Source organism: Scardinius erythrophthalmus (genome assembly GCF_964197995.2).
Source record: "Scardinius erythrophthalmus genome assembly, chromosome: 3".
Taxonomy (NCBI): domain Eukaryota; kingdom Metazoa; phylum Chordata; class Actinopteri; order Cypriniformes; family Leuciscidae; genus Scardinius; species Scardinius erythrophthalmus.
The window spans coordinates 42138464-42157928 of NC_138223.1; the positions used below are offsets into that span (position 1 = coordinate 42138464).

The 19465-nt window shown below is 39.0% G+C and overlaps 1 protein-coding gene across 1 annotated transcript in view; it reads right to left on the reverse strand.

The window, feature by feature from the left end:
* Window positions 1–4768: 4768 nt before the first annotated feature.
* The window catches only part of LOC308688016 (heparan sulfate glucosamine 3-O-sulfotransferase 3B1-like), a 41555-nt gene continuing 26858 nt past the window's right edge, over window positions 4769–19465 (reverse strand). The window contains 3 exon segments of the mRNA XM_081360836.1: window positions 4769–5350; window positions 5354–5693; window positions 5695–5829. Coding sequence (XP_081216962.1) covers window positions 5219–5350; window positions 5354–5693; window positions 5695–5735 — 513 coding nt within the window. The 5' untranslated portion in view covers window positions 5736–5829 and the 3' untranslated portion in view covers window positions 4769–5218.

Below are 19465 nucleotides of genomic sequence, written 5' to 3' on the forward strand. Positions count from 1 at the left end.
GATGGTACGTTGGTATATATGTATACAAACATCAGATGTCATGTTTATTCATGAACGATGTCGTAATGGTATACTGGTATGCACATATGCAAAAATCAGACGTTATATTAGGCTTGTTTGAGATGCGCCTTGCCTCACCTGAAATGTATGCGAGAGTAGGCGGCTGCAGTGAGAGGAGGAGTGAAAAAAGTGCAGGCAAGCCGGACAGTTCTCTCTTCTCGCAGTGTATCTGACACCTGCGAGATCAAAGATGGATATCGCGGGATTCACGCTCGTGCACAGTGTTGCTAATAAACTGGATGTAATTTAAGTTCTGTTGCTTTTATATGAAAATAAATATAATGAACAAGACACCCAAAGTACTTATTTAATTCCATTCCAAATACGTTTACCAATATTTTTTTCTTTAATACAGACATGTTTTTTTTTTATTATTATTTTTTTTATAAAAATTACATTGCATAACCCATAGAGATCGCATTCGCACTGTCAGATAGTTTGGGAATATTCACACATAATGTATACACATAAAACATGATATCAGAGTTTTAAAATCAAACATTTTAAAAGAGAACAATACATCACGGTTGTTTAAACCAATGAGCATTAAGCTGTGTCGTCAGCAAGTCGTTTCCCATCGTGCTTTTGATCAGCGCAGTCGGTGGAGAGCAACTGCGCCCGACTGCAGAATCCGACACGTCCGCCTTGCGCTCGTGAGAGTTTTTTTGACATGCGCCAGCAAGACATCAGAGCAAGGCGGACCGCACTCGGACACATTTCTAACCGGCATGCATCTCGTGCTGATCACTGGTGATCGGTTCTGCGCAGATCTTGCTCATCTCAAACAAGCCTATTGACAGGGCGGGACAGGCACGTGATCGGCTCAGAATGCATTTTCAAATTGCACATTGAATTTAGCTACATTCATTGCTGGACACTTAATGGAAATGCAATCACAAGTGTCTTAAATGTAATTGTAAATGCAATTAAGAAAAAATTACATTTAAATTACAATTTTGCTACAGTTTTTGCTTGAACATGTTAAACATAATTTCTGTAATACATTTTAATTTTAATTTTGCAACTTATAAAGCATTAAAATATGTATTCAATTTACATATTAAAACTAGTGTATGAAATGGCAAATGTAAATTATATAATTGAATTTTCATTTTGCAACAAACGTTGCACAAATGTATGGGAAAATTAAAATTTAAAGGAAAACTTAGACTTTTTGAGACTTTAGCTTATTCACCGTATCCCCCAGAGTTAGAACCCGAGAAGCGCCGTGGTGAGGAGCAGAGAGTTCGCTCAGAGTTGGAGTAATAGAGTCAGCAATTACTAGATAGTAAATGCAAAGTTTACAATCATGGGTGTTCGCTGTATTGTAAAGAGCTGCGGCAATAAACAGGGGAGACCAGGTAATACCATGATGTTTCATAGAATTCCAACCAAAAACGCTGACCTGATGTATCAATGGCTACTTGCTCTGGATATAGATCCAAACACACCTGTAGACATCATCAAGGACTATCGCGTTTGCTCAGAACATTTCACTAAGGATGACTATTTTGAAAAAAATGGAATTTGCCACACGGACCATGAAACGTGTGCTGAAGGATAAAAACAGGACAAAGTGGATCACCTGCGGCTGCGGTAAGTGTTCCGTTATCTTTTTAGATGACTAGCCATAGATGTTACAGTGCCATTAGCTAGATGTAATGTAACCTTGGTGACACTATAACATGAATAGGGTGCTCACTACTATTACAGTTGTTCCAAGAAGGGTCTGCACTTGCACTCCCAGACATGCACGCTCAGACACCAGCGCTTCCTCTATTGGGTTACGTTGGTTTTGTTGACAGAACGGCGCTTCTCAGGTGCTGCGCTAATCACTCCGCCCAAGTAGCAGTGCTTCACCTTCTGAGAAAATAGTTCACAGTATTTAAACGTTTAAAAAATGGCTGTCTCATATGACCTTGTTATTTTTACACACTGTGACTATACAAATCACAACATGTAAATAGGAAAATGTTGGCGTTATTTTGTCACTTATTGGGATTAGTATGCTAGCTGTAGCCATTTACATCCAGTCTTTGTGCTAAGCTAGGCTAGCGGTGGGTGCGTCAAACGGACTTACAGCACGCACGGAGATGAAAAAGGTATGTATGGACTTATCTAACTCTGGGGGATACGGTGAATAAGCTAAAGTCCCAAAAAGTCAAAGTGTTCCTTTAAATACAGAAATGCATTGCCATTTTACATATTGCATTGTGATTTTGCATATTACATTTCAAATTGAATATTGCTACCCATAAGCTTCCATAGCAAGTGGAGGCTAGGCATGCACTTTCACCCCTGACCTCAAAGGTCACCGTGACTCTCTGGGACGGTCACGTGACTATAGTTGACTGTGGTGATGCTGTGTGTGGGTGGTGTTTTAGCTCAGACGTACATTTATTTGCATGGCATATCCTTAAACGCTAGCGGGACGGTGACACTTAAGTGGAATAGTTTGTTATGGAATAGCCATTATTTGCTCCATTAAATAATTATTGCTTATTTCCTCATGTCACTACAAACCCGCATGCTGGCATCTCTTTCATGGGACACAAAAGAATTTTTGAAGAATGCACATTCTGCAATGTTCTTACATGTTTATTTATATTTCAAACTCAAAGTATAAGGTTTAAATTTATATTAATACACATCTATATTAATAATGTGTAAAGGAAACATTTTTAGGTCATGTGAACTGGTCAAAATTTCTTTACGGTATTTCACCATTTTAAATCACTTTTTGACTTCACTAGTTGCTCTTAAAAGTCTTTCAGAGACTAAATAAAATATTTAAAGTGTGTATATACATGCCTATATATATATATATATATATATATATATATATATATATATATATATATATATATATATATATATATATATATATATACACTGCTCAAAAAAATAAAGGGAACACTTAAACAACACAATGTAACTCCAAGTCAATCACACTTCTGTGAAATCAAACTGTCCACTTAGGAAGCAACACTGATTGACAATCAATTTCAAATGCTGTTGTGCAAATGGAATAGACAACAGGTTGAAATTATAGGCAATTAGCAAGACACCCCCAATAAAGGAGTGGTTCTGCAGGTGGTGACCACAGACCACTTCTCAGTTCCTATGCTTCCTGGCTGATGTTTTGGTCACTTTTGAATGCTGGCGCCTGGCGGTGCTTTCACTCTAGTGGTAGCATGAGACGGAGTCTACAACCCACACAAGTGGCTCAGGTAGTGCAGCTCATCCAGGATGGCACATCAATGCGAGCTGTGGCTGGAAGGTTTGCTGTGTCTGTCAGCGTAGTGTCCAGAGCATGGAGGCGCTACCAGGAGACAGGCCAGTACCTCAGGAGACGTGGAGGAGGCCGTAGGAGGGCAACAACCCAGCAGCAGGACCGCTACCTCCGACTTTGTGCAAGGAGGACCAGGAGGAGCACTGCCAGAGCCCTGCATAATGACCTCCAGCAGGCCAAAAATGTGCATGTGTCTGCTCAAACGGTCAGAAACAGACTCCATGAGGGTGGTATGAGGGCCCAACGTCCACAGGTGGGGGTTGTGCTTACAGCCCAACACCGTGCAGGACGTTTGGCATTTGCCAGAGAACACCAAGATTGGCAAAATCGCCACTGGGGCCCTGTGCTCTTCACAGATGTTGCAGGCAGCAGAATGTTCTCCATGGCATCTCCAGACTCTGTCACGTCTGTCACATGTGATCAGTGTGAACCTGCTTTCATCTATGAAGAGCACAAGGCGCCAGTGGCGAATTTGCCAATCTTGGTGTTCTCTGGCAAATGCCAAACGTTAAAGTTTATGTTGAACGTTCACTGGTTCCTGTCTCCTCCTTCCCTGAACCTTTAACGTTTATTACATGCCTGTTTGAAATGCATTTAATGATGAGGAGTGTTTGAGTGAGGAAGTAAAAATGTTTCAATGCATTAATTTAGGGTTTAAAAGACACTTAATATTTGATTCTGAGAACAAAACTTGAACTGACTTGAGCTGAATAACGACACTATTGACAGTCTTCTGCCGAGCTGCTTATAGCTGATTTGAACTCATTTTACAATTTAAAATTTTACACAGTAAACTTTACACAGAACTCAACTGAATTGAGCTTGACTGAACTGAATTAACAGTTTGTAGAGATGCTTTTCAAATCAGAATTTGAATATATAGGCTACTGTATATTTGATGAAGTTTGCACCATTGATTCTGTTACCATGAAGCAGCTTTAAAACAATCTGTATTATATAAAGTGCTTTATTAGAGCCCCTAAAAGTGACATGGTGATTGAAAAAAAAATAATAATAATAATAATAAAAAAAATAAGAAGAAAAACTGGGAGGGAAAATATATATTTAAATATAGCTATTTAAATAATAGTAACTTGATTTTTTGCTTCTCACTAGCCCCTTTCACACAGCAATCCTGGTAAATTACAAAATTGCCAGAATGACTTTACCAGTATACACAAATATGCTGTTCACACAAGCAAATTTTTACCGGTAAGAGATCATTCACACATCCGCCCACATGAGGAAAAGCGCTTTAGTTTCACTATCTGTTCAATTTGACAACATTTTTAGTCATCTGAGTGAAAGGCGTAAGGGGATGATCAAACAGAAAGCGTGTTTGCTCTTAAAAACACGAGATGCGCATAATGGTATACAACTGCAGATCTGCAGAACTGATGGAAGGAAAAGAAGGCCGGGTCTCAAGCACAACACGTTGAAAAAGCTCAGAGACGTGGCGCAACAGTCAAAGATGATTGCATATTTAAATAGAAAAACTATTAAAAAGCTTACTGTAAACTCACTGAGTAATCACATAATCTCAATTAGAACTTGATGATTGGCCCAAAGCAGAGTTCTCATAAGTGATCATACCGGTAATCTTCATTCTGCATTCACACAGAGTATGTGTATTACTGGTAAATAAGGGAATTTACGGGTATTTTTGAAAAGGTCCTGTTCACACACAATCTATTATCGGTAATTTACCAGTAAAGACTGAATGTGTGAAAGGGGCTTTTGTCTTTTTGGGCCAGAACACACAATATGCACCATGAGCTTTGACTGTACACACTGTGAAGGTGCTGAAAATCACTAGACAGTTTCATAGCTTTCTGCATTATCAAAAAGGGTCCTGGCTGCAACTCTTTACTCCCAGCCAAAGTCCTGGCCAGTCATCTGGTAGAACTTCATGTTGAAAGGCCTGTAGAAATCCCGGATTCTGTGCACCACCTCCGGCGGGATGTGCGGATGCGGTCTTCCTTTCGTCTTCCCCAGGCATCACGGTCTGCTGCTCCCCTCCGGCTTTTTGAGGCATGGGAAGCCTTTAGTCTGGTTAAAGTAGAAGTGCTTATTGGTCACCACTCGTTTGAGTCCCAGGAAATCCTGCACCCTGCCTATTTCTCCCGCCGGATCCGTCACCAGCTTCTCGCCGCTCACGAAGAGAAGCTGCGTGAGCGGGAAATACCTGAGCCAGTTCTCCAGGTGTTTGGAGTAGATGCCGATCCTCACGGCACTCCAGGACGTGTCGATCAGACCCGTGGTGGAGTTCTTAAAGACCAGATTCTGGAAAGATGGCAGGCCAGGGTTTTTGGTCAGAGTCTGAGTGTAGTCTGACACGGCCCGGGTCACGGACCACCACAATGAGTTTGGTGCTGCGGCTCATGGAGAAAACTCAGGAAGGGGCTTCACGTGTGATGAAGTAGCTGGGTGTCTTCTCCATAGTGATCTGGCCGTCTAAAGTACGAGGCATTAGGTTCCTACAGAAAGAGAAAGTGGAGAAAGTGTCATAATGGACGTCACTAAATGGTTTGAAACACCATTAAGTGTTTGTATAATGCTCATTTACAAGTTTATAACTTCATTTGTGTGGTCTGGTAGAATACATTTACATGATTTTTCTTATACTTTGCTGCTGCACCTCTTTTCACCCTCTGTCTGAACAATCTGTTTTAGTTTCTGTCTCTTTAAAGACGTCTCTCTGAAAAGCATAGTCTGCTCTGATTGGTTAGCCGCCCGGTCTGTTGTAATTGGTGAACCACTTAACCAATTTCATTCAAACATCATTTTATCTATATGGCGTTGATATTGATCCATACCATGTTTTTTTTTTTGCCTCGCAGGAAAAAAGAAAAAATACCCAACTTACACAAATGTTTTTTGAGGATGGGCCAAAGTTGCCACAGTATGTGAAATGTGCAAAATGGGTTCCAGAAGTAAAAATCCCATTCATTTTATCCATAGGGGAACTGATTTTTAACCATAACTTATAAACCGTTAAAAACAGACATACTGTAAGCTACAAGGTTGTTAAACGATGGTATATGCTTAGGCAGAAGCCATCAGTCTACATTATTTCAACTTATAATAATCGTGTTTAAAAATATTATTCCAGGAAAGAAATCTCCAAAATAAATGAATGAAAAAATGAATGGGAAAATGCTTCCAGAACCAAGGCCGCTAAAATTGGCTTAAGCATGTTGATAAAGCTACACTCTAATGAGGCACAAGTATGAATAAAAATATGTATGGGATTGTCTTATTGTCTTTTCTTTTCTGTCATTATTTACTCAACCTCATGTTGTTCCAAACCTGTATGACTTACTTTTTTTTCTGTGTAACACAAACTAACTTACCTTGAACAAGTCATACATGTTTGGTTTGGAATGACATGAGCATGAAAGAAATGATGACAGAATTTAAATGTCTGAAAGAACTGTGCCTTTAGGGATGCTGCATTAAAATCTGGCCAAAATCATAATTATGCTGGCTTTCAGAACAGCATTTGCATTTGGAGTGCACATTAATGTCGTTTAAATAGGCAGTTCACTAGGTTTTGGGACAGAAACTTTTTTGCAATTTTAAGCAATTCTGCTAAATGAAAAACTTTATTAAAAGTGACTCTGGAGACGTGATAATTGCCACCATTTTCAGCTCTCACCAGCGGATAAAGCTGTCACAAGTGTTCAGTTCATTATGATGAAAGATGTTCTTTTTATTATCAAATATAAAACAAGCACTTCTCTGATGAGGTCACTGTCGAATTACTCACTCTGTCCTGAGTAATGCAAAGTGTTGTTAAATAAACAAAGTAGACTTTATTAAAAACCAGCCTATAGTGGAATGAACGAGAAGGGAGTGGTGAGTTGCTATAAAAGAAAGAAAAAAGACGAAACCATAACAGCTCTTAGCAGTCATTTCCTGATGATGTTTTCGTCCCCAGAACGCCTGAGCACATTTTGTGCTGATTTGATGATTTTTGCGAGATCCTCGTTTAACAGTTTGCCTTTACCACAAAGTGGAATAAATGTTTGAAGTTGTAAATAAAACAAGTATTATTGCTTCAAAATTGTTGCCATTTCTTTGTAATTATATGTGAAATTTTCTAGCAATTTGTGAGTGAAATTTTTCCTACACCAAATTTGGGAAAAATCACTTTTAGAGATCTTGATGCATTACAAGCATGCAAACCTTTTAATTTGTATTCACAGTGTCATGGTTAATGTCAATGTTGTCATCCTCACCTTGCATCTAAAGTGCAAGCACTAGGTACACTCAGCTAAGTGCTTGTTTAATTCAGAGTAATCAAGCTAATGGTATCCATAATGGCACTGGCCGTGTCTGTTGACATCATGTTTACGTTGGGGAGAGCAAGCTGGTAATCAGCGAATAGTTTGGGTTTTTCTAAATTCAAGCCAATGGCCCACACACTCTGATCCATCCATTTGATCTCCAAATCCAAAGAAGCATAGCAAGATAAAGCCCCCATTTTGGCCAGGTTTGCAAACGTAGTTAACCAGCGATCTCTGACAACCTTTGATCTCTCGCCAGTTATGCGCTCGTGTGTTTTGTTCTTTATCGGGTGGCTTCGCAGCAGCTGCCGTTACCTGTGCGGTTGTCAGGGCGATGAAGCGGCTAGCATCCATGCTGTTTGTTTTGATCACACCTAGCGCTGTGTTAGTGGTTAGCATCTGGGCCGGGAATGTGTGTACATGTGAGCTTATCAGCTCAGAACCTGGCAACAATTTATTTCTGATTACTAGTACAGAAGGCACGGCTGCGGGTGGCCTGGTGCAAAAATGGCCTCTCAAAATATCAACAAACTCAATTTGTTTGGCGTTCATTGGATTATAAAATAAGCAAATTTTAAGACAACTACATTGTAACATTGTTTTCTAAACATACTTGCAACAAAATAATATAGATAGATAGATAGATAGATAGATAGATAGATAGATAGATAGATAGATAGATAGATAGATAGATAGATAGATAGATAGATAGATAGATAGATAGATAGATAGATAGATAGATAGATAGATAATGGTTTCATATTGGACACTAGACAAATATACTGACTGACCACCACTGTTTGGTTTAGGTTTCTGTTGGTTACTTTCAAAATATTCAAATACATTTTTGAACCAAAAACATGTTGAACTATAAAAAAAGAGACAAACAGAGCGGTAAGTCAGTAAGTTGCCTCCTATTAAGGGCTCACCATAGGCCTGAACCCAGTACGGATCTTTTGTCCAATATATTTGAATTGACAAAATAAAAAAATCTTAACTTTTGGGAAGCAATCAAAACTCAAAAAAGCCTATGCAAAAAAGGAAACAAAATGTAATGGGTTGTAATGTAATTGCAGCGCTCAGTTGAGTGCTGGAGGACGGCAGGACCTTCTTATTGAGAAAGCATTCAGGACACAGGCTTGTCATTACAGAGCAAATGGAAGCTTCTAGAAACTGTGGGAAGCAATAAAATGTCAGCTGGAAATAACAAATTAAACAGCACGAACATGCAAGCGGACAGAAAACACGAGACAAAACAAGCCCTTAGGGAAGAGGAATGACAGAGGAGTCCTCTTAAATGCCTCAATTGTTTCTTTTAGACATCAATTACATGAAATAGAGACTTCTTAATTTTATCTCCTGAGAGCAGATCTCCTAGTGATCGCACAGGTCTCCTCTAGACTTTCTGTGTCACTATTGACAATGATTTTTATATGAACTCAAGACCAAATGATCTGAGATTTTCTTCAAAGGAATTGCTGCATCTGAAACAAACTGAGCTCTCTATTAAGCTGTGAAAGAGCAACATCGGAGCAGTAAAATATTGTAATTTAAGAAACACTCAGCGGGCGCTGAAACATCAGGTTTTGACTCTGCATGTGTGGCATCGCAGGAAAGCCACAGGTCAAAGGTAGGGTTGCCAACCGTTCCGTATAATACGGAATCGTTCCGTATTTGACACATAAAAGTCTTGTTCCGTATTGAACTGATACGGAACGCACTTTGTTCCGTATTTTTGAGAATCAATTCAGTGCAGTGAAAAAAAACCCCGACGGTGCGGTAGATAGGCTACTAATTTCTCCCCCGGATTGTCTATGATCAGCGTAGCGTTTTTAACATCTTGGAACATCATCGTTCATGGTCGTTTCAGTCATTGTGAGTCACGTATCGTAGCGACGATGACGACAAGTGACAACAGCGGGAAATGTAAATATGACTTCCTCCGAGTAGCCGGCGAAAAAGAAAAGAGCACAAAAATATAGAATTGAATGGGAAAATGATGACCCGTGGCTGGAATGTGTGAGGGACAATGAATACACGGCCGAGCGATGTCACGGTTCCTTGTCCGTCAGACGTCTCCAGCTGATATGGTAGGCTATGTAATTTTAAAACTCAAATTAGTTCATAAGAAAGTGATTATATTAAAAGAGATAGTACAGGTTTAGCCTAACATTGTAAAGAAATAAAAAAAGTACACATGGAAAAAATAGCTGCACAATGTGCTTAGTCTGGAGGTTTATTTATTTCTGTGAGATTTTCCATGTGCATACATACAGGTGTTGTATTGCTTGAATGCAGTATTTGAGTGCAATATTTTAGATTTTCTTTATTAGCTTTTTTATTTATGTTTTTATATTATTGTTTTGCACTGGAAAGAAAGTTAACTATAATGGAAGTATAATTATATAAATATATTTGCACTACACCTCCTTAAAATGTTGTCTAATTAAATTAAAAATATATTTTTTGCACTGGAAAGAGCATTCTAGAAGAATAATTCTATTGAATAAGTTTGCACAAGGCTACAGAAGTTTTGAATGTTAGATGTTGTATTTGTTTAAGTTAAAAATAAAATGTATTATAAACTAAACAAATCCATGGTTCATTGTTGGCAAAATGATCATGATAGGCTTTATATTTCACATCTAACTTATGTGGTTCAGTCTTGTATATTGATTAGGCCTACTTTGCTATTCTATAGGCCTATAAGTTGTATTATAATATGCTACAATGTATTAAATATATTTATCTAAATATATAAATTAGTTTCCACAATATTCACCAGAAGTCATCATTTCAGGAGTTATTTTTTTTTAATTATTCCTTGGGGGGCGTGTCCGGGGGCGTGTCCCCCCTTCCCATTTTCATTTTCATTTCAGAGGGTTGGCAACCCTAGTCAGAGAAGCCGAGGTTTAAACACTCACATCCGAGAGAGAGAGAGAGAGAGAGAGAGAGAGAGAGAGAGAGAGAGAGAGAGAGAGAGAGAGAGAGAGAGAGAGAGAGAGAGAGAGAGAGAGAGAGAGAGAGAGAGAGAAAGGTCCTGCATTAACAGGAAACAGACTAGTGGCAAATCAGAATTTTCTGTGTGTGTGTGTGGGGGGGGTGTATGTGATGTGTGTGTGTGTGTGTGTGTGTGTGTGTGTGTGTGTGTGTGTGTGTGTGTGTGTGTGTGTGTGTGTGTGAAAGAGAGTGTGGGAACATCAGTGGTGCTGCTGAGAGTGTGTGTTTGCATGGGTTTATCTGTGAAGCAGTAGCAGGACGAACACACCCAAAGATGAAGACACTGTCAACTCTCTCCTCTTAAATTCCTTCTAAAATACCTATCGATTCTACCTTATCAGCTAGTGGCATCTAATGAGCAGCCAAACCCAAAAGCAAAAACCCTCATACATTTTTTTTTTTTGTTAAGTACTTTAAGTAATGACTCATATAATTATATAATATAAAGAGCTTTTCTCAAAAGGGCTCCCAACTCTAGAAGATGCTGCCAACTGAAATTAAAGCAGTACATGACATGAAGCCCGATACAAGAGTGGATAAGTGTAGTAAATGGGATGCTATTTACAATGTTGTCCAGTAGAGGGCGGCATGGGTTTGCATATGTTACCTTTTCTCTTGATGCACTGGAGTAGAGTAGTGTTGTGGTGTCAGTCAGTATGGAATTCCAACGCTGCCAATATTAAAAATAAATAAATACATAAATAAATATACAAATAAATGTAAAAAAAAAAAAAAAAAAAATATATATATATATATATATATATATATATATATATATATATATATATATAAATAAATATACATAGAAAAGTAAAAAAAACGAAAATAAAGAATTATTTATAGATTTATTTCCTTATTTATGTATATATTTATTTTTTCCATATTTATTTATTTATTCTTTTATTTATTTATACCTTTATTCATTTCTACATTTATTTATTTCTACATTTATTTATTTTTACATTTATTTATTTCAACATTTATGTATTTCTACATTTATTTATTTATTCATTTATTTCTTCCTACATTTCTTCCTGCGCAGGCTAATGAAGAGGGCGTGGTAAAAGAATAAATAAATAAATATGGAAAAAAATAAATATATACATAAATAAGGAAATAAATCTATAAATAATTCTTTAGTTTCGTTTTTTTGCTTTTCTATGTATATTTATTTATATATTTATTTATTTCTTTTTTCTTTTTTACATTTATTTGTATATTTATTTATGTATTTATTTATTTTTAATATTGGCAGCGTTGGAATTCCATAAGTCTGTCATCTGCTGAGACGGTGTCGAGATGCGTTGTCCACTCTGCACTTGTTAATAAAGATTCAAAGAAATTTACCTCCATGTCTCCACATTTATGATGCACCAAAGGATATCACATAAATGGCCACAAGGATAAAAAGGCACTGAGGAACCAGGCTGAAAATTGTACATGGAGTACAGACCACGTGCAGAGAAGAGCAGACTGTGGATAAACACGACGGCAGCGCTGGTAGGAACGGTGAGCCCTTTTGACGGTGAGACACAATTATGGGAGGAGTACAGTGAAATGCTGGAATTTTTCTTTCAAGCAAACGAGATTACCAACGCTGATAAAAAGAAAGCAGTGCTATTAAGTGGGGTAGGTGCAGCCACTTATAGTTTGTTGAGAAGTTTGCTGTGTCCCATGACTCCAGGGGAGAAAACATATGGGGAGTTGATAAGCGTGCTCAAAGCTCATTTCAATCCAAAGTCGAGTGAAATCGTGCAAAGATATAAGTGTAATTCACGCACACGGAAGAATGGAGAGACTGTTGCTGACTATATGGGGTAGTTGAAAAAATTAGCACAACATTGTGAATACGGGGCAACGCTTTCGCAAATGCTGCGTGACAGACTTGTGTGTGGAGTGAATAATGACAGGATGCAGAGACGGATATTGTTGGAAGTGGACTTAAACTTCGAGAAAGCACTTAATATCTGTCAAGCAATGGAGTCGGCAAACAAAAATGTAAAAGATTTACAAGGAATGTTAACAGATGAGACAACGCAAGCAACGAGGATGCTGAAAAGACAAACATCGGTGCATAGAGTGTATTAAGCGGAAAAGAAAGGCCCAAAAAAAGACTTTGTGTGTTACAGATGCAAAGGAAATCATGCGCGTGAGGAATGCAGGTTTATGAATGAACTCTGTCATAAATGTGGGAAGCGTGGACACATAAAACGAGCATGCAGGTCGAAGCAAGCTGGGGCTAGTTCACAGAAAGCACCGTTCAAAGGACAAAGAGTGGAGAGAAAGGAAAAAGAGAAAGGCAGAAGGTCACATTTAGTAAAAGAGGAGGAAGTGAGTGATGCAGAGGATGCAAGCGACATCAATACAATTTACAGTGTATCACAAAGGCTACCTAAAGTGGCTCCTATCACACAAAAGTTAAAGGTGAATGGCATGGAAGTGGAGTTTGAAGTTGACACAGGATGTGGTGTCACAATCATCAGCTAGGAGCAATACTCCAAACTATGGAAAAGAACAGACATGCCCGAGTGGAGATCATGCAATCTGAACTTGAAGACATATACAGGTGAGAAGATGGGGGTGATGGGACAAGTCACAGGAAGAGTGACATGCCAGGAACTAGAAGAAAAAAAAACTGGCGATGGTCGTAGTAGAAGGGGCAGGGCCAAATTTGTTGGGCCGTGGCTGGCTAAGAGACTTAGGGCTGCTGCCACAGCTGGTAAATAAAGTAACAACAACTCCAGCTCTAAAATTATCAGATGTTTTAGACAGGCACACTGAAGTGTTCAAAGAAGAGCTGGGACAGCTTAAAGGCACCACAGCGAACCTTCATGTTAACCCTGAAACCCAGCCACGATTCTATAAGCCTCGAAGTTTACCCTTCGCAGTAAAACCCCTGGTGGAGGCAGAGCTTCAAAGACTGGTGGAAGAGAAAATTATAGAACCAGTACAGTTTTCAGAATGGGCAGCACCCATTGTACCTGTGAGGAAGCCAGATGGCTCAATTCAAATTTGTGGGGATTATAAACTCACAGTCAACAGAGCATCCAGTGTGGAACAATATCCTATTCCTAAAGTGAATGATTTGTTTGCACAGTTTACTGGAGAGCAGGAATTCTCAAAGCTGGACATGAGCCATGCGTATCAGCAGATCATGCTTGACACAAGTGCAAAGAAATATGTCACTACCAATACACACAAAGGACTGTACACTTACTGTAGGTTACCATTCGGGGTAGCGTCAAGCCGATATGGCGATAACGTCTAACGATACGATGCATCAATTCCACACTTAAAATATCGATACACACCTTTATTTTGACACTCTCCACATTCTCATGTAGCATCCTTCCGCCAAAGCGCCAAATTTCATTTACTCACCAACTGCCTGCCGGTGTGTAACGTTAATCTCCTCATCTGAAAAAGATGCCTGAAAAGACTGACAGAACCCTAAACAAGTGTTTTGTTGTTTTTTTTTTTTAAAAAAGCCGGTATTGTCCGCTGTCAAGGCATCGCGAGTTCATGTTTTACAGCAGAAACAGACAAGCACTCGCACCCTTGTTGGTGAACACAACACGATAAGTCCGTTTTAGCGACTCAGCGCGCAGTATTCAGGTCAGATGTCACTTTGAAAAGACGCGCTGGCTAAGAGGAGTTTCGTCAAAGCTGACTAAAAGTGATCGATGATGGATAATTTCAATGAACTCGTGATATCGTCTTCAGGGCGTAAAAGGAAAATAAAACCTGAAACATTTTCACGGAACCTTACTAAAGCAGCACGTTACAGTGGTGAGGGAAAAGCTCTCTGTACTACGTGTACGTTATCACAACAACAAAGTTTGTTAGGCGTCTATGTCCAATAATATCTGTCTGCAGAGCCGCAGAGCCACAGTTTTACCCCAGCAGTTTCACCCCAGCAGTTTTACCCCGCGCATGCGCAGTTTCATCACAACAGTTTAACCCGCAAAGTCCGTTTACCGTTACATTAACCCATACAATTTGTATTATGCATTTCCTTAACATGTACTTGCTAATCAAACACTTTATATGAACAAACTACTAATCTATAAAACACAATCAGTCTTCCGACCTTTTATGTTGATATCAGGTTGATATACGCGAGGGAGAGAGAGAGCGCTTGTGCGCGCGCGCGGCCGGGGCTTTCTCTCTCTGTTCTATGGAAGCTTGTTTCCGCCACAAAATAAAAAAAAATAAAAGATAATTGCGACTTTTTATCTCACAATTGCGAGTTTACATCTCGCAATTCTGACTTTATTTCTCAGAATTGCGAGATATAAAGTCAGAATTGCGTGTTTTAAAGTCGCAATTGCGTGTTATAAAGTCAGAATTCTGAGATATAAAGTCAGAATTGCGTGTTATAAAGTCAGAATTCTGACTTTTTTTCTCGCAATTGGGACTTTATATCACGCAATTCTGACTTTATATCTCAGCATTCTGACTTTATATCTCAGAATTCTGACTTTATATCACGCAATTGGGAGATATAAAGTCAGAATTGCATGATATAAAGTCGCAATTGCGTGTTATAAAGTCAGAATTCTGAGATATAAAGTCAGAATTGCGTGTTATAAAGTCAGAATTCTGACTTTTTTTCTCGCAATTGCGACTTTATATCACGCAATTCTGACTTTATATCTCAGAATTCTGACTTTATATCACGCAATTGGGAGATATAAAGTCAGAATTGCATGATATAAAGTCGCAATTGCGTGTTATAAAGTCAGAATTGTGAGATATAAACTATTCTGAGGTAAAAAAAAAAAAAAAGTCCGTCTTTTTTTCCCCCTTAGAATTGGACTTTATATCTCACAATTCTGAGAAAAGATGTCAGAATTGCGAGATATAAACTCGCAATTATGTGTTATAAAGTCAGAATTATGTGATATAAAGTCAGAATTCTGAGATATAAAGTCAGAATTGCGTGATATAAAGTCGCAATTGCGAGAAAAAAAGTCAGAATTCTGACTTTATAAGACGCAATTGCGACTTTATATCTCGCAATTCTGACTTTATATCTCAGAATTCTGACTTTATATCACGCAATTCTGACTTTATATCTCAGAATTCTGACTTTATTTCACGCAATTTTGACTTTATATCTCGCAATTCTGAGAAATAAAGTCAGAATTGCGAGATGTAAACTCGCAATTGTGAGATAAAAAGTCGCAATTATCTTTTATTTTTTTTTATTTTGTGGCGGAAACAAGCTTCCATACTGTTCTTATGCGCCCTGTCCACTGATCTAAATAATAGATTGTTACGGCGACTTATTTGTTCCCTCGTTTTAATAATTCGTGGACACGTTGAACTAATACCCTCCCTCATTTTGATTTAACGAATTACAACGTGGCCAAAAACAGTTTGATACTATTAATTTGTGAATGCTAAGACCTATTTTTATGAATTGATGAATATTCAGGTGAATTATTTCGTGGCCACAAATTAATAATACCTCAGCACGTTTTACAAATTTGAGTACAACGTGGCCACATTATAGTAAAACGAGCTCTGGTAAAACGAGGGAACAAATTAGTATAACCTGCTGAGGTATTATTAATTCGTGGTCACGAAACAATATTCACCGGAATATTCACAAAAATATAGGTCTTTGTAAATATATTTACATATTAATATAAACCAAAACTGCGCATGCGTGGGGCGAAACTGCTGGGGTGAAACTGCTGGGGTGAACACAGCAGTAATGACTTTATGAACTTCTTCACTTATAAGATTGATAATATCAGGGACAAAATTATAACTATGCAACCGTCTACTACAGTATCACATCAGGCAGTGCATTGTAGTCTCCCTGAGGAAAAATTTGATTCATTCGTTGCTACAGTATAGGAGAGGAAGAATTTACTAAACTCATTAAATCATCTAACAACATGTATGTTAGACCCTATACCGACTAAGCTACTGAAAGAAATACTTCCAGAGGTCATAGATCCTCTTCTTAATATCATTAATTCGTCTTTGTCTCTAGGATACGTACCAAAAAACTTTAAGCTGGCTATGATTAAACCGCTTGTTAAAAAAACGCAACTTGATCCTTCAGAATTAGTCAATTACAGGCCGATCTCAAATCTACCTTTTCTGTCAAAGATATTAGAAAAGGCAGTATCCTCACAACTGTGTTCCTTTCTTGAAAGAAATGATATCTGCGAGGATTTCCAGTTCGGATTTAGACCGTACCATAGTACCGAAACAGCTCTCGTTAGAGTCACAAATGATTTGCTCTTATCATCCGATCGTGGTCGTATCTCTCTATTAGTGTTACTCGATCTTAGTGCTGCATTTGACACCATCGACCACAACGTTCTTTTAAATAGATTAGAACATTATGTTGGCATTACGGGAAATGCACTAGCATGGTTTAAATCATACTTATCTGACCGTTATCAGTTTGTAGCAGTAAATGAAGAGATGTCTCATCTATCACAAGTTCAGTATGGCGTACCACAAGGCTCAGTACTAGGACCGCTGCTGTTCACTCTGTACATGCTACCCTTAGGAGATATCATTAGGAAACATGGCATTAGCTTTCACTGTTATGCCAATGATTCTCAGCTCTATATTTCGTCAAAACCTAACGAAACTTATCAATTCACAAAATTAACGGAATGCATAGCGGATATAAAAAATTGGATGACTTGTAATTTCCTACTTCTAAATTCTGAAAAAACAGAGTTTCTAATTATTGGACAAAAAACTTCCTCACGTAATAATCTAGAATACTGTCTAACACTTGATGGCTGCTCTGTTAAGTCTTCGTCGTCGGTTATGAACCTGGGTGTGCTCTTTGATACCAATCTTTCATTTGAAAGTCGCGTGTCTAGTATCTGTAAAACTGCATTTTTCCATCTTAAAAATATATCTAAATTACGTCATATGCTCTCATTGACAAATGCGGAACAATTAGTTCATGCGTTCATGCTTCCATTGGTTGGGAGAGGACGCTGGTGTGGCTTGTTCGCCGCTTCTCCCTTTCTCTAACTGAAAACCCTTTTCAGTGCAACAGTTGTTGTTACGAAGTATAACCTATAGCATAACGTTTATCAGTATTATATACAGTAAGTTATACAAGTGTCGCTGCTCACTAGTAAACATTGTGGATTTGTATGTGTTCTGTACGGATTGTCGGATTCCGCTGACTCAAGCGGCTGTTTACCTACCAGTTTTCAATCGCTTCATGTGGATTCCCGTATCTGTTCATCACTGCCTGTTACCGTGAGGCTTTCACCAAAGTCACTGCCGATGATCGCGAGGTATCCACCCATAGTCACAGCCATTTGCTTGCTGTGTCTGTTGCCTTTCCTCTATGCATCACGGGCATGGCTAACGACTAACAGACCACTCTCCACGACTGGCATAATGCTGAACTATTCCGCCATTCAACTTAAGGAATTCAACAACTATACCACTCCATCGTGTACATCAGTCATTAAACATCTTGAACTCCTTCGCCGGCCCCGTTACATTCACAGAAGTTGCCGTCGAAAGTTTGTTTTATCCCGGTCTGATCACAACATCCCATCCATCTGGTCTGGCGTGCGCACCGTCGCATCTCGGACACGTCATCAGGGCACCGCCACTTCTAGGACTAGTAGTGCTGAAGTTTCCATGACAACGCTACACACTGACTTGGATGGAAATCGCGGAAAACATGGAGTGGATCTCAGTCTACTTCGGCCAATACAGAGACACACTGCTGCATCGAATATCAAGATTGAACTTTTTAATGCACAATCCATCACAAACAAATCTTGCCTCATACATGATCATATTCTAGAAAAGTGTTTGGATATGATGTGCCTTACAGAAACCTGGCATCAACCAGATGTTTATTCTGTTTTAAACGAGACCTGTCCCCCTGGCTACTGCTACTTACAGAAAGCCCGCAGCACAGGGCGTGGTGGTGGTCTGGCCGTAATCCACCGAAGTGATCTGATCTTGTCCCCTATAACTCTGCCTGAGCTGTCTTCGTTTGAATGCCTAGCATTTAAATGTAAGCACCCTCTTTCTACTACGATACTTCTTATTTACCGGCCACCCAAACCAAACTCATCATTCATCCCAGAGTTGTCCAATCTTCTTTCAACTTTCTGTACAATGTCTGCTAACATCATTATACTTGGAGATATGAATATTCATGTAAACTCTTCAACCTGCCGTTTCGCAGCAGATTTCCTCCAACTACTCGACTGTTTTAATCTGACACAACTTGTCGATGCCCCAACTCATACCAGGGGCCACACTCTCGATCTAGTCATTACAAACTCTGTTTATCTCAGCAATCTTCTGGTGTATGATCTGGGAGTTTCTGACCATAAGGCCATCTCCATGAAGATGTCTTCACCATCCAGCCTCATCAAGCCCAAACGCCAAATCTGCTTCAGAAATCTGAAAAATATCAACCTAGAGACTATGACATCCGATCTCCAGCATCTCCTCTCTGTAAACTGTCTACCACCCATGGAATCAGTGGACTATTATAATAACACCCTCAGAAGCATTCTGGATCTTCATGCCCCGGTCAAAACCAGAACAGTCACTTTCACTCGATCAGCCCCCTGGTATACCGGTGAACTGCGAAAAATGAAGGCAGCTGGGCGTGCCATTGAGAGGAGATTCAAAGCCACAGGTCTCACTGTGCACAAGCTCGCTTTCCGGGAACACCGAAAGGACTACTCAAAGTCACTTACAGAGGCACGGTCAAATTTCTACTCAAATGTCATCAGAAATAGTCCCGGAAACTCCAAACAGCTGTTCTCCACCATAAATCATCTACTCAAACCACAAA